General features: G+C 46.5%; 1 protein-coding gene across 1 annotated transcript in view; it reads right to left on the reverse strand.

Annotated features, from left to right (window-relative positions):
• abl1 (c-abl oncogene 1, non-receptor tyrosine kinase) overlaps positions 1–20,510 on the reverse strand; it is a 139,684-nt gene that overhangs the window by 72,364 nt on the left and 46,810 nt on the right. The window contains exons 2-3 of the mRNA XM_070863588.1: positions 4,841–5,005; positions 1,245–1,540 (exon numbers count right to left, since the gene is read on the reverse strand). Coding sequence (XP_070719689.1) covers positions 1,245–1,540; positions 4,841–5,005 — 461 coding nt within the window. The remainder of the gene's footprint in view (positions 1–1,244; positions 1,541–4,840; positions 5,006–20,510) is intronic.

Genomic DNA, 20,510 nt, shown 5'->3' on the forward strand with positions numbered 1-20,510 from the left:
TAATTTTGTTCGGTCTGACAATCCCATAGTCACCAAATTATGGAGGGTGTAATTAGTACCGAGGAAGAATGCGACAATATAAAAACTTGCAGAATGGGTGGGTAATTGGCAAATGAACTTCAATACAGATAAATGTGACGTGGTGCATTTTGGTAGGTAGACTAAGGAAACCACATACTGCTTGGATAGTAAGAATCTAAATAGGGTAGAGAAGCAAAGGGATCTGGTGGTACAGCTACGCACATCACAAAGTAGTGACGTAGGTTAATACGGCAATAAAAAATAGCAAACCAAAACTTGGGGCCATAAGTATGAGATAGTCACTCATAAATCCAATCGGGAATTCAGGAGAAACTTCTTTACCCAGAGAGCGGTGAGAATGTGGAACTCGCTGCCACAGGGAGTGGCTGAGACGAACAGCATCGATGCATTTAAGGGGAAGCTAGATAAACACATGAAGGAGAAAGGAACAGAAGGCTATGCTGATAGGGTGAGATGACGTCCGGGTGGGAGGAGGCTCGTGTGGAGCATAAACACCGGCCTGGACCTGTGGGGCCGAGCGGCCTGTTTCTGTGCTGTATATTCTATGTAATTCTATTTATAGGCATCCAATGACCAACAACAACAACTTGCATTTATATAGCGCCTTTAACGTAGTAAAACGTCCCAGGGCGCTTCACAGGAGTGTTTTAAGACAAAACAAATAAATTTGACACTGAGCCACATAAGAAGAAATTACGGCAGATGACCAAAAGCTTAGTCAGAGGTAGGTTTTAAGGAGCATTTTATAGGAGGAAAGAGAGGTAGAGAGGCGGAGAGGTTTAGGCAGGGAGTTCCAGAGCTTGGGGCCCAGGCTACAGAAGGCACGGCCACCAATGGTTGAGCGATTATAATCAGGGATGCGCAAGACGGCAGAATTAGGGGAGCGCAGATATCTCGGGATGGGGGGGGGGGGGCTGGAGGTGATTACAGAGATCGGGAGGGGCGTGGTCATGGAGGGATTAGTAAAAAAGGGATGAGATTTTTGAAATCGAGGCGTTGATTAACCAGGAGCCAATGTAGGTCAGCGAGCACAGGGAGTGATGGGTGAGTGGGACTCGGTGCATCACCAGAAACCATTCATCCATGAGGATAATTTGTTCTTCACAGATATCTTGATTGTTAATCCAGGGGCAAAGGTGACTTTTCTTAGCAGTCCGAATCTAGTGGGATCCCGGGTTAAGCCCCCCGGGGCAGCCACGTACCTTTCCATCAGATGCAGTGTTGATCCTGTAGTGGTATACCCTTCCTTCGTAACGGAGTGATATGGACCGCTGGCCGGGGCTGCTCTCGCTCTCCCGCACCAGGAAGCTCCCGTTGATGCCGCTGCTGAGCAGGTACTCGGCGGCATTGCGCGACACGGGCCCGTGGTACCAGGAGTGCTTCTCGAGACTGTTGACGGGGGTAATGTAGTTGCTGGGCACCCAGCCCTGACCGTTCTTCGTCTGGGCCTCGCACCATTCTCCGTTGTGGTTGTAGCCCAAAACGCGAAGCTTTTCACCTGCCGGAGAAAGAAGCCGTCAGCAGAGGTCGCCATGCGCAATCGGACGTGACGTTACTAGACAGCGTAATAGAACTAGGGGGCATAATCTTAGAATAAGGGGCCGCCCATTTAAAACTGAGATGAGGAGAAATTTCTTCTCTCACAGGGTTGTAAATCTGTGGAATTTGCTGCCTCAGAGAGCTGTGGAAGCCGGGACATTGAGTAAATTTAAGACAGAAATAGACAGTTTCTTAAACGATAAGGGGTTATGGGGAGCGGGCAGAGAAGTGAATCCATGATCGGATCAGCCATGATCGTATAAAGTGGTGGAGCAGGCTCGAGGGGCCGTACAGCCTACTCCTGCTCCTCTTTCTTATGTTCTTATGTACTCACTCGCCATGGCAACGCCATTTTCTCAACCAACTTGGGGTTTTTTTTGCACGTTAAATATCGTTGTGCATTCTATTTTTTGCTAGCCGGCTGCACTGCTAATTGTCCACTGTGTTTCTGGACCTAGCTTTGGAGATCCTTTCAACTTTATGGCCTTTTTCTGCGCTGTAGATTTCTGTGTTTCTATGTTTACATGCACAAGTCCCCCTTCCCCAAATATCCATCTAGGCCAAGCAGCATCTGTGGAGAGAAAAACAGAGTTAACGTTTCGGGTCGTAACTCTGTTTGTCTCTCCACAGATGCTGCCTGGCTCGCTGATATTTCCAGCATTCACTGTTTTTATTTCAGATTCCAGCATCCGCAGTGTTTTGCTTTTGTATCCAACCATCTACCTCACTCAAGTTGAGTGACAAGTTGCAGTTGAGTGACAAGGGGAGTCGAGGGTTATGGGGAGCGGGCAGGGAAGTGGAGCTGAGTCCCAAGATCAGATCAGCCATGATCTTATTGAATGGCGGAGCAGGCTCGAGGGGCCGAATGGCCGATTCCTGCTCCTATCTCTTATGGTCTTACTGCCACCGACCCAGCTCACCCTGTGGCTGAGTTGCCAGTAGGGCGCGGCCGAATGATGTGGGGAAGAGGCCATCCAGTCGTTCCACCATTTCCCTGATCTGGGCAAGACAAATGTAAACATCAACTGCAAAGATCAGTTCACAGTTCAAGATCAAAGCTGGATTTATTCTGCACCAATGTTGCCTCTATTTTTATTCCATGCATGGTCCCGTTAAAGTTGTCGCGCGGCCCCGCATGCTTCCAGCAGCAGCAGCTTGTGAGAAGCCTGTGCGGGACCTCCCGATTGACGCACGGCCCCATGGGGAACAATGTACAGCACCCTTTGGGAACTCAAAACAGATGTGAAATGGTCTCCCAAAAGGGTGTGATGGGAGGGGTGAGTTCACACCACAGAGTTTTAATGTGCTCGCCAATCTTTGCTTTTGCATTGATGTGCACCCTAAACCACTTTGCATCAAGGCACAAGTGGCAGTATAACTGCAGTCTGACACTCAGATGCAGAAATGCAGTTTCCTATTACAAGCTGCGTTCTACAAACCAGATGCAAGGCAAGTCATTATTTAGGATACGTCAAACCAAATCGTAATGTCTACTTATACCTCACCGTAACTGTGAACCATAATCAGAAGAGAACAATAATTAAATATCTGGGAAGACTATGAAAGGACGTGGCGACATTTCGAGAGAAAAACTGTAAATTCTGAATTCGTGATTGCTTTTTGTACGAGAACCAAAAAAGCTACACTATCTCCAGTATCTAATGCTGGATGCAGAAATCAACAGGGAGAAAACCGTTTTCAACGTTGGAATATTGACTAACGCTAAAATTGAAAGAAGTTCGCTTGGAAACAACTGCACAGGAAATCATTTTAGGAGCCACGCTTAAAAAAAAATATTGCAACCGAGTCACAAACTGGCAGGGGTCCAGGGGTAATTTTAGAAGCCAAATCAAGACTCTGCCACATTGGTGCCAAAATGGTGGCAATCCGAGACCCACATAACACCTTCATGAGTTGTATATATTTTTTTTCCTGGCTTCACAATTTCAGCGTGCACTAGCCAAGTGTCTAACGACAGGGATTTAGTGACCTTGGGTAATGGCCAAGGTTAACACGCAGGGCCAAAAGTTCCGGCCTCGCCGGCTGCAAAGTGCACACGCACCCGGCGAATCCTCACAAAAGCCGGTTCTCGGCGCATGGTGTATGTGTGTGTGCCGAGAACCGGCTTTTCGGTCTGTCAAAATTTCTTTATGACGGACTCAACGCATCCCCGGGAGAAGGACATCTGCGGGGCACAGATCTGGGACTATTTGCCCAACTCTTGCCCAGCGAAAGTCTTTCAAACTCTTACGCCCGGTAAATGCAGCTTACTTTTACCAGTTTTAAGAGTTTTAAAACATAGAAAAATTAAATGTAATCACGCACTTTTATATTAAAAACCCTGTCCGTTAAGGCAACTTTATTTTTAACCCTATCAAAACACATTTTTTTAAACATTCCCTGAGATAATTTTTTTTCTAAAACATTTAATTACATTCAATTTCAATTAATTTTAAATATGTGAGGTGTTTTTTTTTAATTTATTGTGCTGTGTTTCGGTGTTTTAGGGGGGTATTCTCATTGATAGAAATGGGAGCCTGCACAAACAGAGCTCCCATTATTATCAATGAGAATACTAGATAGTGATTGGTGGTCCTGGCCCACGTGATCCCAGGATATGTTTACGAGGACAGGTTCCCGTGCGCTGCACAGTGTATGAAGGCCTCTGACTGTAATCCTACGTTCCTCCGGGACCACCAGGTATTTTCGTAGATTTTGTCCGGGTCGGAGGCGTACGTCCGAAGAATTGAAATGTATAAGATTCTGAGGGGGCTCGACAGGGTGGATGCAGAGAGGATGTTTCCCCTCGTGGGGCAATCTAGAACTAGGGGGCACAGTTTCAGAATAAGGGGTCGCCCATTTAAAACGGAGATGAGGAGGAATTTCTTCTCTGAGAGGGTGGTGAATCTGTGGAATTCTCTGCCCCAGAGAGCTGTGGAGGCTGGGTCATTGAATATATTTAAGGTGAAGATAGGTGAAGATTTTTGAATGATAAGGGAGTCAAAGGTTATGGGGAGCAGGCAGGGAAATGGAGTTGAGGCCAAGATCAGATCAGCCATGATCTTATTGAATGGCGGAGCAGGCTCGAGTGGCCAAATGGCCGACTCCTGCTCCTATTTCTTATGTTCTTATCACCAATTGTCGTCTCCTCGTGCCATTCCTTGTCCCCCCCCCCACGCTCTGGCCCTCTAGTTATACTCTAGCTGTGCATCAGGTTCGATGACCCCGCGAATCGCCACGGCGATGTCTCGCTGCTCACCTTTGGTTATGCTGAGTGTGTTGTCCCCGCTGGCGACAAAGTCATACAGTGCGACAAAAAGGTTGGGGTCATTCTCACTGGGGCAGGCAAGCAAGTTCTCTTTGGAGTTCCACCGGGCAGCCTCGTTCAGACCCTGCGACTCGAACTCTGGACGTTGCAGGGCTTCTGGAAAGCAAAACAGAACTGAGATTGTAACACGTTGTGCACATAACGTAACAAGCCGCACCTGGTTAAACCCTGCAGCGACAGTCAGATGGCGGTAATTCACTCTGGTAACGTTACACTCGCCTCATTCCACAAAAGACTTCCGACAGCTGGCAAAATCACCCGGCCTTTCAAGTGCTCACAGATAATTAAATCTGTATGCACGTTAAGAGATACCCGAGGAGGTTTAATGGGAAGTAAATCCCCAGGATTCGAAGGATTTGTATGACATCTGACTGCTGCCTTCTTGAGATTCCCCACCCCCCCCTCCGCCCCCCATAACATTCATAGAACCATAGAATCATAGCAATTTACGGCAAAGGAGGAGGCCATTTCGGCTCAGCGTGTCCGCGCCGGCTGACAAAGAGCTATCCAGCCTAATCTCACTCGGTCCGTAGCCCTGTATGTTACGGCACTTCAAGTGCACATTCAAGTACTTTTTAAATGTGGTGAGGGTTTCAGCCTCAACCATCCTTTCAGGCCGTGAGTTCCAGACCCCCACCACCCTCTGGGTGAAAAAAGTTCTCCTCAACTCCCCTCTAAACCTCCTACCAATTACCTTAAGAAAAAAGAAAGATTTGGATTTATATAGCGCCTTTCACGACCTCCAGACATCTCAAAGCGCTTTGGAGTGTAGTCACTGTTGTAATGTGGGAAACACGGCAGCCAATTTGCGCACAGCAAGCTCCCACAAACAGCAATGCCACAAATCTACGTCCCCTGGTTATTGATTATTCCATGCCTGCTGCTGCACAGGCCAAGGTGGTCTGAAAACCAGGGTGGCCAAAGCGGAGCCCATGGGTGACGTGTAGCCCTGGCATCCCGGCCCATAAAACCGAGGGAACTCGCTTAATTTGAGCATATATTCTCCTTTGCTGGTTATCTGTGAGTTGGAAAGGGTTGTTCTCACGCTGCAGCGTCACTGGTGGACTAATCCGAAATCACACCTTTAGAGATAGATGCAGATCAATGGGATCTTCCCTGGGGACATCACCTTGACGTGGTGGGAAGGCTTATGTGCTCAGTGTCAGCCGTGGCTCAGTGGGTCGCACTCTCGCATCTCAGTCAGAAGGTCGTGTGTTCAAGTCCCCACTCCACAGACTGGAGCACAAAAATCCAGGCTGACACACCAGTGCAGTGCTGAGGGAGCGCCGCACTGTCAGAGGGGCAGTGCTGAGGGAGCACTGCACTGTCGGAGGGGCAGTACTGAGGGAGCGCCGCACTGTCAGAGGGGCAGTGCTGAGGGAGCGCCGCACTGTCAGAGGGGCAGTACTGAGGGAGCGCCGCACTGTCAGAGGGGCAGTACTGAGGGAGCGCCGCACTGTCAGAGGGGCAGTGCTGAGGGAGCGCCGCACTGTCAGAGGGGCAGTACTGAGGGAGCGCCGCACTGTCGGAGGGGCAGTGCTGAGGGAGCGCCGCACTGTCAGAGGGGCAGTGCTGAGGGAGCGCCGCACTGTCAGAGGGGCAGTACTGAGGGAGTGGCGCACTGTCGGAGGGGCAGTACTGAGGGAGCGCCGCACTGTCAGAGGGGCAGTGCTGAGGGAGCGCCGCACTGTCAGAGGGGCAGTACTGAGGGAGCGATGCACTGTCAGAGGGGCAGTGCTGAGGGAGCACTGCACTGTCGGAGGGGCAGTGCTGAGGGAGCACCGCATTGTCGGAGGGGCAGTGTTGAGGGAGCGCAGCACTGTCGGAGGAGCAGTGCTGAGCGAGCGCCGCACTGTCAGAGGGGCAGTGCTGAGGGAGCACTGCACTGTCGGAGGGGCAGTGCTGAGGGAGCGCTGCACTGGCGGAGGGGCAGTACTCAGGGAGCGCTGCACTGGCGGAGGTGCCGTCTTTCGGATGAGGCATTAAACCGAGGCCCCGTCTGCTCTCACAGGTGGATGTGAAAGATCCCATGGCACTATTCGAAGAAGAGCAGCGGAGTTATCTTCGGTGTCCTGGCCAATATTTATCCCTCAATCAACATCACCAAAACAGATTATCTGGGTCATTATCACATTGCTGTTTGTGGGAGCTTGCTGTGCGCAAATTGGCTGCCACGTTTCCCACATTACAACAGTGACTACACTCCAAAGTTACTTCATTGGCTGTAAAGCACGATGAGACATCCAGTGGTTGTGAAAAGCGCTACCATCAATGCAAGTTCATTCTTTCTTTTCTCCTCATACGCTTATTGAGTCATCTCCTTCAAAACAAAAGACATTGAAGAAAAGTTGTCTCATTCAATATCTTTCTGCTGCTAAGAGGCTGTTAAAAAAACTGCAGTGATGATGAATAACAGTAAGAGAGGAATATCGTGTGAAATGTAAACACTTCAGACATCTCCTTCACAAATATTTCCGCTATTAAATTCAATCATTGCCTGTAATCAATACAATTACCGCAAAAATCAAGATGCAGCCAATACCAGTTTAAGATCTTGTCCTGATACACTGGACTGACAGTGATAATTTTAAGTTCGTTCTCCTGTCAACTTGCATGAACATCCATGCAAGTAGTTACAGATTTAATTTAATCCTGAACTAGGGGGTATAGTTTCAGAAAAAAGGGGCCACCCATTTAAAACTGAGATGAGGAGGAATTTCTTCTCAGAGGGTCGTGAATCTGTGGAATTCTGTACCCTAGAGAGCTGTGGAGGCTGGGTCATTGAATATATTCAAGGTGGAGATAGACAGATTTTTGAACGATAAGGGAGTCGAGGGTTATGGGGAGCAGGCAGGGAAGTGGAGCTGAGCCCAAGATCAGATCAGCCATAATCTTATTGAATGGCGGAGCAGGCTCGAGGGGCCGAATAGCCGACTCCTGTTCTAAATTTGCCTCACTAAGTTCAGCTTATCTCTGTATTCCCCTCCAGCCCCACAACCTCCCCGAGATGTCTCCGCTCCTCTAATTCTGCCCTCTTGTGCATCCCTGATTATAATCACTCCACCATTGGTGGCCAGGCCTTTAGCTGCCTAGGCCCCAAGCTCTGGAACTCCCTCCCTAAACCTCTCCACCTCTCTACCTTCCTTTAAGACGCTCCTTAAAATCTACCTCTTTGAACACGCTTTTGGTCATCTGCCGTAATTTCTTATGTGGCTCGGTGGCAAATTTATCGGTTTTGACTTATAACACTGCTGTGAAGCGTCTTGGGACGTTTTACGTTAAAGGGGCTATATAAATAAAAGTAGTTGTTGTTGTTGTTGTGTAAATTCACTTGCCATTTTGAAGAACAATGAACAAGTGGGTAGGAAATACAAGGTTACAATGCAATCTGGGGCTACTTACAATCCCATAAACACCCCCCCTTCCATCCGCACCCCCCCCCCCACCCCCGCCCCCCCATCCAAAGGGTTTCGATTTTCAGTTGACCAGAATAATTCTGTTCACACCTTGCAGTCGGCAGAGAAGGATACTTTCATCCAGTGCTCAAAACTCAGGACTGAGAATTAATGGGGCAGTGTTCGAATCCACTTAATAAAATATTTCACTCAATGTCATTACGGACGGACCGATGGACAATAGCAGCTCTACATTCAGCCCAATTGTCCCATGTAGCGAATCTCTGCATCTATCGATGTAACAAAAACCTTGCACGTGTCACAATTCAGGCCCAAAATAATGCAAAAAGAAGAGAAAGGGAAGTGCTGATTTCACAAGCACTGCCCAATCTGCACATTTCTCTCACCGACATTTGACCTTGAATGGATCTCAGGATTTAAAGTAGTTAGATTTTATTGCCTTAAAGGGACAGGCCAGTGTAAGCATAGCAGAATAACATCTTGCGCGACAGGGTCTAAGGTCCCGGTTCGTATCCCCGGACTTGCTGCGAGATACCTGCTAATATATATAGATGTTTCGAGATGTGTCCTCCGACTTTCAGTCCCTGTGGAGAAGTAACAAGTCTCAGGTTGACCTCCTGGATCGAGACTGGGAATTTGCATTTCTGTGGCACCAAGTCCCGCTCACCCATCATCCCCGTGCTCGTTGACCGACATTGGCTCCCGGTCCGGTAATGCACCCGATTTTAAAATTCTTATCCTTGTTTTCAAATCCCTCCATGGCCTCAACCCCTCCCTATCTCTGTAACCTCCAGCCGCACAACAACCCCCCCACCCCACCCCGAGATCTCGCCGCTGCTCTAATGCCGGCCTCTTGCACATCCCCAAAATTAATCGCTCCACCACTAACGGCCGTGACTCCAGCTGCCTGGGCCCTGAGCTCCGGGATAACATCCCTAAACCCCTCCGTCTCTATACCAGCTTTCCCATTAAGCTGTGTGGCCGCGCGGCAGTCTGGAGGTCCCGCCAAGGCGGGAAATGAGAATGGGCCGTACAGTCCATTAAAGGGACCACGCACCCAAAGAAAATTAGAAGGAACATTGCTCGCTACCTCTCGCTCCTCCTTCAAGAGGCTCCTTTAAACCTATCTCTTTGACCAAGCTTTTGGTCACCTGTCCTGTCTTTCGGATGAGACGTTAAACCGAGGCCCCATCTGCCCTGTCAGGTGGATGTAAAAGATCCCACTGCACTATTACGAAGAGGAGCAGGGGAGTTATCCCCGGTGTCTTGGTCAATAATGATCCCGCAATCAACATCGCTAAAAAACAGATTATCTGGTCATTATCACATTGCTGTGTGTGGGAGCTTGCTGTGCGCAAGTTGGCTGCCGCGTTTCCCACATTACAACAGTGACTACACTCCAAATACAACAGTGACTACACTCCAAAAGTACTTCTTTGGCTGTAAAGTGCTTTGAGATGTCCAGTGGTCGTGAAAGGTGCTATATAAATGCAAGTCTTTCTTTCTAATATCCCCTTATATGGCTCGGTGTCAAATTTTGTTTGCGAAACGATCGGGATGTTTCATTACGTTCAAGGCGCAATATAAATGCAAGTTGTTGTTTCAAGGATGATTATAAATCACTATTAGCAACCCCACCATTTTAAAAGAAAGCTAGGAGTATCTATCGCGGAGGATACGAAGGCCTGTGGGTACCTTGCAGAGTTGGGCATCGATTGCCTCGGAGCTGTGACTCACTGGAAAAAATGAACACGTTTCACACAGAATAATTTACTGCACTACGCACGGTAACATTTGTTGTCACTTAGCAACAGTGCTAAGAAATTACGTTGGGACAGCCTGGGTCCATGTTTTTTCTGCAGATTTTGTGCTTTAATGTAACTGTGCTGTATAAATATTATAAAGAGCCATGCTACAGCTCTGACATCTGTTCCAACAAGTACATTCATCCAACGTCTTGGCGTTGGACCCATCAAGGCACCTTCAGCCCAGTAACTGTAAACTCTCCCAGATCAGTGGAATGCAGAATTGGAAGGAATGTGTTGCAAAGCACCAGTAAGACTATTGCAAGGTTCCCAACTCCTCGGAGCTTGTTTAACATTGCGCTGACGTGAGATTCAAAGCTTTGCTACCGATTCCTGATTTATTTTCTCCTGGTTTGAAACCTGTTTCCAAAGCCCAAGTTTTACTCACGCACCAAAGGAGCCAAATGTACAAGTTTTGCCTTAAATTATACCCAAAGATTCAAAGTGTCTCCCTCTTCCCCACCCCCTTCAAAAAAAAGGCTTGGCCGAACTTTAAATGCCAGGTAGTCATTATCTTCAAAGAGCGTGAAGCGGTCAAGCGCAGGCAGCGGAAGGAGCGCGGGGCAAACCAGCCCCACCCACCTCTTCCCTCGATGAATATCTGTCCCACCTGTAACAGGGTCTGTGGCTCTCGTATTTGGACTGTTCAGCCACCAAAGAACTCACTTTGGGAGTGGAAGCAAGTCTTCTTCGATTCCGAGGGACTGCCTATGATGATGGGAATCCGTTTCAAAGTTTTGATGGTCTAGATATAGGGGTATGGTAGCATAATGGTTATGTTACTGAACTCGTAATCCTGGAGTAATAATCTGGAGACGTGAGTTCAAGTCCCACCACTGCAGCTGGGGAATTTAAATTCAGTTAACTAAAAAGAAAATCTGGAATTTAAAAGTTGTCATCTGTAATGGTGACGATGAAACTACCGGATTATCATCAAAAACCCATCTGGTTCACTCATATCCTTTAGGGAAGGAAATCTGCCGTCCTTACTTAGTCTGGCCTGTCGGATGAGACGTTAAACCGAGGCCCTGTCTGCTCTCTCAGGTGGACGTAAAAGACCCCATGGCACTATTCGAAGAGCAGGGGAGTTCTCCCCAGTGGCCTGGGGCCAATAATGATCACATTGCTGTTTTTGGGAGCTTGCTGTGCGCAGTCTGGTTCCTACATTACAATGGTTACTACGCTTCAAAAATAAAGCGCTTTGGGACATCCTGAAGTTGTGAAAGGTGCTATATAAATGCAATTCTTTCTTTTACCACAGCAGGGCACAAGATGGTGCAACTCCCAACGAGTCGTAAACCAAAAAATACGTTAAAAAATAACTGTATAACTAGAAGTAAAAGCAATTTGATTTCGTTGCAGATATTGAAACCATTCACTGGTATCTCAGGTTACCACAGAAACCTCAACTGATGGGCTACTAATTCCAGTCTCACACCACCCGATCCTTTACAAAGATAAGATAATAAAAAGCCACAGACACGTGGCAGGTTTATGCACCAAAATCCATTGAGGGTTGTATTAAAAGTAGCTGCCATTCTAACACAACCAGGTCTGACCAGGCCATCTTTAGTGTCAGATACATGCACCATTTCTTGCTACAATGTTGTGTGTGTAAGCGATTTAAAACTTCTTGGCTAATATTTATCCCTCAATCAACATCGCTGAAACAGATGATCTGGTCGTTTTCGCGTTGCTGTTTGTGGGAGCTTGCTGTGCACAAATTGGCTGCCGCGTTTCCCACATCACAACCATAACTACACTCCAGAAGTAGCCCATTGGCTGTGAAACACTTTGAGATGTCCTGGGTTTGTGAAAGGCGCTACAGAAATGCAAGTCTTTCTTTCTTTTTTAAAATATCTCTTGTAATTTTGAGTGTTTTAACTTCCTAAATGTTCAATTACAAAATACTGGAGAGGAATCTCCATTCCAGTATCAAAGCAAATATAGAGGCCATTCCAGTATAAACTGTGCACTAAACCAGCATTCAAACAAATGAATTGCTCTCTTTATATTGGCAAGCTGGAGGTCAGATCAATCCGCAGTCTTACCAGAATCCAGTATTTCATTGGCAACGGGGTGGAATCCATCCTGGCTTCACAAGCACCCTCCCCCGGAGTCCGTTTCACGCTGGGTCCAAGGCCCGAGACATCACAGTGTGGACAATGATTGCAATATGTTTCTATAGATATGGCCCTTACGGCTAAAGGGATCAAGGGGTATGGAGAGAAAGCAGGAAAGGGGTACTGAGGTGAATGATCAGCCATGATCTTATTGAATGGTGGTGCAGGTTTGAAGGGCCGAATGGCCTACTCCTGCACCTATTTTCTACCTTTCTAATATTGGCCGCAGCTATTTGCTTTAAAACTGTATCCGATAGATATGAGCACACTTGCACATAGTGCCTTTACAATAGTCATCCATCATCAGAATCAAAGGCAGTCCCTCGAAATCGAGGAAGACTTGCTTCCACTCTAAAAGTGAGTTCTCAGGTGACTGAACAGTCCAGTACGGGAATTACAGTCTCTGTCACAGGTGGGACAGACAGTGGTTGAAGGAAAGGGTGGGTGGGGAGTCTGGTTTGCCGCACGCTCCTTCCGCTGCCTGCGCGTGGTTTCTGCATGCTCTCGGCGATGAGAGTCGAGGTGCTCAGCGCCCTCCCGGATGCACTTCCTCCACTTAGGGCAATCTTTGGCCAGGGACTCCCAGGTGTCGGTGGGGATGTTGCATTTTATCAGGGAGGCTTTGAGGGTGTCCTTGAAACGTTTCCTCTGCCCACCTGGGGCTCACTTGCCGTGTAGGAGTTCCGAGAACAGCACTTGCTTTGGGAGTCTTGTGTCAGGCATGTGAACAATGTGGCCCACCCAACGGAGCTGGTCGAGTGTGGTCGGTGCTTCGATGCTGGGGATGTTGGCTTTATCGAGGACACTGACGTTGGTGCGTCTGCCTTCCCAAGGGATTTTCAGGATCTTGCGGGGACATCGTTGCTGGTATTACTAAAATAGTAAATCGTGCCAAGCTACTACTTATCAAAACAAAATCTGACACAGAGCCACATAAGGAGATGTTAGGGCAGGTGACCAAAAGCTTGGCAAAGAGGTACGTTTTAAGGAGCGTCTTAAAGGAGAAGTGGAGAGGTTTAGGCGGGAAATGACAGAACTACGCTTCAGACGGCTGAAGGCACGGCCGCTAATGGTGGAGCAACTGAAATCCAGTAATGCTCAAGAGGCCAGAATTAGAAAAGTGCAGAATTCTTGGAGGTTTGTAGGCTGGAGGAGGTTACTGTTGTGTATGCAATAACTCAATAGACTGAATACTGTAAACTCTGAACAGATACAAATCTGGCTCCACTTTATTAGGACCCAAAGTGATCACATTACACCTTTTAGACCTGGGCCGCACACACGTGCGTACAGCCCAATGACCTCCAACAGTGGTGCCACCTGGTGGCTAGTAAAACCAAGCATACATACATGATTATATCCTGCTTTAAGATATTAGTAACGGTCTTTTTACAAATTGAGAGGGTCCGGGGCTTTCCGCTCCCGAGTTGAACGTCTCAGTTCAACTCCAGCCCTGGGCGAGCGTTCTGAGTCTGTTATGACTGGGGGCTGGGTAGCCGATCTGATGAGAGTGGCAATGACCAGATTCATTGATGACAGCGGAGTCCTCTGATGACTGAGGGTAGGTTGGTTGGTCACTGATCGTGTCTTCCTCAGACTGTTCCGGTTCATCTGTGTGCTGCAGCTTTATCTGATCAACATGTTTCCTGCATGTCTGCCCATTCTTGAGCTTGACGATAAACACTCTTGTTACCCTCCTTGGCCATAACAGTACCGGCGATCCACTTGTGACCTTCTCCATAATTCAATACATACACAGGATCATTGATAGAAAAGTCGCGTGACACAGTAGCGCAATCATGATACCCTTGCTGACTTTGATGTCTGTATTCGACACGATTATTCAAGTCAGAGTGGACAAGAGAGAGCCTGGTCTTGAGACCTCTCTTTATCAATAGTTCAGCAGGGGGGACCCCGGTAAGCATATGGGGTCTTGTCCGAAAACTAAGCAATATGCATGACAAGCGAGTTTGCAGTGAAGCTTGAGTAACACGTTTCATACTCTGCTTGATGGTTTGGACCGCACGATCTGCTTGTCCATTGGATGCTGGTTTGAATGGTGCTGACCTCACATGTTTGATACCATTAAGTTTCATGAACTCTTGAAACTCCATACTGGTGAAGCAAGATCCGTTGTCACTTACAATGATGTCAGGCAGACCAGGTGTAGCAAACATGACATGAAGGCTCTCAATGGTAGCTGTGGATGTGCTGGATGACATGATTATACACTCTATCCACTTGGAATATGCATTCACCACAACTAAGAACATCTTTCCCAGGAAGGGACCTGCAAAGTCGATGTGGATCCTGGACCATGGTTTAGATGGCCACGACCACAGACTCAGCAGCGATTCCGCTGGTGCTTTATTAAGTTGCACGCAAGTGTTGCACTGATGCACACATGATTCCAGATCAGAGTCAATTCCAGGCCACCATACACGAGACCTGGCAATGGCTTTCATCACGATAATACCGGGATGTGTGCTATGTAGATCATGCACAAATTTCTCTCTGCCTTTCTTGTGCATAACAACATGATTACTCCACAGTATACAATCTGATTGAATGGATAGTTCATCTTTGCGACAGATGTAAGGCTTGGTCTCATCACCCATTTGCTTGGGTATGGCAGACCAATCACCACTAAGGATACAACGTTTCACAATCGATAATATCGGGTCCTGGCTGATCCAGGTCTTAACTTGTTGGGCCGTGACAGGGGTTCCTTCACTTTCAAAAGCATCCATGACTAACAGTAGGTCTGCCGGTTGTGGCGTTTCCACCTCTGGTGTGGGCAACGGCAGACGGCTCAATGGATCGGCACAATTCTCAGTGCCAGGTCTATGGCGAATGACATAATCATAGGCAGATAATGTCAGCGCCCACCTCTGGATGCGGGATGATGCATTGGTGTTGATACCTTTGTTTTCCGAAAACAATGAAATGAGTGGCTTGTGATCTGTTTCCAGTTCAAAATGGGGGAATGTGGAAATGTATTTGCATCTAAGCTGATACCATACGGTATTTGTGTGCCCCATGCAATATATTACAAGAGGGAGTCCTGGTCCTTCCAGAACTTTCTGCATAAAATCAGTCAGCTTGCGTAAACAGCTAAACCTGGTTGGAGATGGCTGATGGCCATCAGACATCTAGGAGACAAGTCATGCTGAGACAAGTACCCACCCCCCATGGTGCTCTCCTACTGTCTACACGACAAGAGTTCCATGTCACCCCACCCTTTTCTATGTACTCAAACCACCAGCCACTATCTCTTGTAGAGACCTCATCCTTTTGATGTAAACGATAAACTGACCAGGAAATTGAACAATCCTGACACAATGCAAGACAGGTGATAGCCCATTACCTCATTCTCATGGAGTAATGGCCGGCTGGCCAATTGATAACCCTGACAAAAGGAAATATCTGTAAACCATGTCAGGACCAGGATATAGTAATTAACTCTTTATCTGTATTCACTGACTGTGAGACAGAGCAATACACAGGGAGAGGCCATAACTTGGGTTTTACTGTATAAATATCTTGTGAAACTGTACCATTGCGGAGGTGTTCACTTAGCCCTTGACTGAGTGTGACCTACCCCTTGCTAGCAAGCGAATTAAAGAAACTTCTGCCGGAGCTGTAAGTGTCGGAGTCATTCTTTTCGGAGGTCGAGATTTCGACAGTTACTTCTTGGAGGTTCCACCGAGATTGCATACTCTCTGTCCTGTGAGTAAAACGGATACAGGCATAGTGCCTCTCCAGTGAAAGGCTTCAGTGGCCAAACAAGGTGAGCCTTTTGCTCACAAGAAGGTTTCTTCACGTTGAATCGCATATGTAATCTGTTGTCCACAGGGGAGGTACTGCAATCTACAAGACTCGACATTTAAAAGCTAAGTTATTTTTTTAACCATTTCTTTCTCAGCTCGTCAGCAGAAGAGAACGGGTTCTGGAAAAAATCTCGAAACAGCCCGGGGAAGGTTTCAGTAGGTAAGGTGGAAACAGCGCTGGTCGATCGAAAAGGGTTCCTGAAGGTTCTTATATGATAAGATTTTTATTGTTTTAAAGGAAAAGCGCTAATCGATCGAAGGTTCTTATGTGATAAGATTTTTATTGTTTTTAATTCGGAAGAGGTTCTTATGTGATAAGAGTAGGGAAAAAAAAAGAAAGCGCAATCGATCAAAGGTTCTTATGTGATAAGAGTTTGGGTACGGAACCATAAGTTTTATCAGTTTTTTATTAGGATAAGCTAAGGACTCGGTCTGTAGTGGCGTACAACGCAGACTGAGAATTTGTTTAGATAAGGTGTAAGGTTATGATTTGTGTACTCGTGGGAATATTGTTTGTTGTCCTTGTTATACTGTTGTGTGCAATACCTTTGTGAGAGATTGCCATTAGAGAAACGGGAAGAGTCACGAGGGAAAATTGTGATTAAGAAAAGAAACAGTAACTGATTGATCAACTACGGTTGGTTCGTGTCAACATATCTCACACACCCAGACTGAGCCCGAATTAAGAGCCTTTTCAGGCTACGTAACGGCCAGGAGAAGTGGGCGTAGAGAACTCGGTTGGCCGAAAGGATTGTGAGATCAGAAACTGTGGAAAATCTTAATCATCCAGAATGGGTGCCGGAGCAAGTTAAAACACCACAAAAGGCACACCAGCCTATGTCATGCTCCAGAATTGTGGTCAGTCTTCAATTGACCAAAGAAACAAAAACGGTAAAGTGGACTAAGGGTGAAAACAGGCCATTTCCACCCGATGGTTCATTTAATTTAGAGAAAACAACATGTCTAGTGGAGTGTCTTATAAACAGAGATCCAGGTAGAAGAAAAAAAAAAGGAAAGTAATAGAAAAGGCCTGGGTTCCGATTCTTCAAGCCCATGTAAAATTAACAGAGGAAGTAAATCAAAAAAAAGAGAACCTGATAGTGACTTATGGATTCAAAAAAAAATAAAGCTAGCCAAAAAAAAAGCTTTATTGAATGGAGAGAGACTTTTGTGAATGTCTTGTCTTTGAATGAGAGTGCTTCTGTGTTTTTTCTTGTGTCTGGAAACCTGTTTGGAAAGGTTGTGGAGCTGCCTGTTTGTTTTAGCTCCACCCACTTTTTCAAACAAAGTGAAGTTTTTTAACCCTTCATAGTATGTGGGAAGTTTAAGACATTTTAAGTTAGAAGCGCAGGTGTGGATTTATTCGGATGAGAAGTTACGGAGCTAGGAAATGCACAAAGGATAGGTTTGTTGAGACATGGTCCCGGTGGTTAAAAGTTGTAATGCCTTTTTTTTTTTAAAAAGCCTTTGTGGGTCTCTCGAGGTGCAGGCTGGAGGAGTACACTCTCATTGTCCTTGGTGTAAAATCTTGGTACAAAAGCTTCTAGCTCAGTAAGAGGATTTTTTTGATAAAGAGTGGCAGTACAATATTTGAATTGGGATTTTGAGATATTTCAGGTGATCTCCTTGATCAACATTTTGGGTGTATTGGAAAAATCTTGGGTTTGGAAGCCTTTTAATAAGATTAGAAAACAAGTACTTTACATTGTGATCTGTGAATCACTCTAAGCATAAATGAGAAGTCCGTGTAACACACCGACTCTTCCGGTTCAGAAGCCCAATAGTGACAAATGGAAGTTTGTCCAAGACCTACGAGCTGTGAATGAATCTACCATATTCTCACAATGCTTAAAGAAGGATTTGGAATGAAGTATCCCGGAATGCTTTCCAGAATCTTAAAACAGTCCCTCACTTCAGCACCCGCCTTGGGATTACCAGATTACACTAAGCTATTCAACTTATTTGTGCATCACAAGTCGGGTTTTGCACAATCTGTTTTGACTCAGTTACATGGGGACAGGCAGCGACCGGTAGCGTATTTCAGGACCCAACTAGACCCAGTGGCACGCGGACTACCAGGATGTCTTCCTTCATTGGCAGCAGCTTATTATGCTTTGCAACAGGCTCAGACAATAACTCTAAATCATCAGACCATTTTGTATATCCCACACTCTGTCGAGATTTTACTTACTAAGTGTGCCACCCAACACCTAACCTCCGCAAGAACCACTAAATATGAAGTTGAACTGTTATCAAATCCGAACCTTATAATTGCTCAGACCCGCCACCCACTATTAATGACGTGCTGACTTTTCAGACACAGGCCAGTACGGAGGAGGTGGTGACCTGGACGAAGGATCAATGTTATAAAAATCCAGAAGGAATATGGGTTCACCACGACGGCTGCGTGGTGGCCCCCAGATCCTTACTTCCATGGATTGCCCGATGTGTTCATACATTCACACATGCAGGCAAAGGGGGATTGGCAGATTATATTTTGGTAACTTGGTATGCACCAGGTATTTCGGCAATTGCAAAACAAATCTGTGAAAATTGTGTTACCTGTCAGACAATGAATCCGGGTAAGACAGAAAAAGTAGAATCTGCCTCCCACCCAAATCCAGTCGGGCCTTTTGTACATTTACAAATGGATTTTATTGAATTACCTATGTATATGGGATTCAAGTATGTATTAGTTATTGTAGATGTGTTCTCTAGATGGATTGAAGCCTTTCCATGTAAAAAGGCCGATGCCACTACTGTTGCTAAATGTTTGTTAAAGGAAATCGTACCGCGCTTCGGAATCCCTGCTAAGCTTTCTAGTGATAACGGGTCACATTTCACGGGAACTGTTATAAGAGAAATGTGTAAAGCTTTGCAGATTAATCAACGTTTTCATTGCAGTTATCATCTACAATCAGCTGGACTTGTTGAAAGATATAATGGAATGCTTAAAAATAAGCTGGCAAAACTATGCAATGACACTGGACTGAAATGGACAGAACTGCTGCCCTTAGCTTTGATGGTAATGCGATCTGCAACCAACAGAACAACAGGCCTGTCACCGCATGAGATAGTTATGGGACGTCCCCAATGACTACCTTTTACAGCACCATTTACTGCAAAACAAATGGACATCCACAGAATGGAGGAAAATATGTTGAATTATTGTATTGCACTAACCAAATGTATTTCCAGCTTTCATTCACAGGTAAAGGAAGCCCAAGTCAAGCCAGCGGAAGGGAAGTGTCATAACCTGGAGCCAGGGGAATTCGTTTACATCAAGATTTTTAAAAGAAAAAGCAGTCTACAGCCAAGAGTCGAAGGACCATACCAGGTCTTGCTGGCGACCAATACTGCAATCAAGGTAAAGGAAAGACCAACATAGATCCACGCATCCCATTGCAAACGGGCACCCGACCAGGAGGAAGGGAAGAAGGAATCAGAGGAACAGAAAAAGGAAGACTGAATAAGGAACTGTATGGACTATGGGGACTGATGGTGCTGGGCTTGACAGGGTTTTACTTTACATTATTGATTACACCAGGGGTACAGACCCGCCACCGAAGGGAACTGCAAGTAAACGTATTTATGGCACTGAGTCATAGGTATGCTCAAGAAAGAAACTTGTCGAGTTGTTGGATATGTTCCCATGTACCTGTCCACTCCGAAGGGGGTATTCCCCTGAGATCTGTCCCCTTTAACGAATCAGAAATGGTAGAATGGTTGACAGTGCAAAATAGGACAAACCTAACTAAGGGGCCAGAAACGAAGGAGCAAACAGAATGGAGGTCGGCAGGGTATAAACTTACAGCCTTCCAGGGATGGTACCAGCCCAATTATAATAATAACCGTCAGCCTCCCTTCCTAAGCATTACTCCCAGAATAGAAAATCCCGAAGGTATAATATGCCTAGTGAGTAATGAGACTACAGGACCAGAAATGGGACGCAGCAAGTGTTCCCAAATCACTAAATGGCAAGCCACAACTAATCCCACTGAGAGAAAGATAGCAACCGTTGGCTGGACAATGGTCCATAACAAAGCCCCAGGTGAAGGGTGGGAAGGTGAGACCACTCGAGTAGGGATAGTGCGAAAGGACCAGGAGCTGACGTCCTATAATTGCACCTACTTTATTTGTGGCCATAAAGCCTACCCATGGTTACCAGCCAACTGGACAGGGTCCTGTTACTTAGGATATGTGGTACCCTTTATCAGATCAATAAAGACTCTAAGGGAGGCCTATGGAAGTCATAGATTTAAACAGGATTTGACATGGCAAAACGGAATAGTCAAGGTAATGGTGCCACCCTATGGAATAGCATCGACCGAATGGCAGTTACGGGAACTGGCTAACTTAGTCGAATCAGTAGCCAACGCGACTTCCCAAGCCTTTGAAGGGGTAAATGATGAAATGGTAGCTATTCG

The sequence above is a fragment of the Pristiophorus japonicus genome, chromosome 20 (genome assembly GCF_044704955.1).
Source record: "Pristiophorus japonicus isolate sPriJap1 chromosome 20, sPriJap1.hap1, whole genome shotgun sequence".
In the NCBI taxonomy this organism is placed as follows: Eukaryota; Metazoa; Chordata; class Chondrichthyes; family Pristiophoridae; genus Pristiophorus; species Pristiophorus japonicus.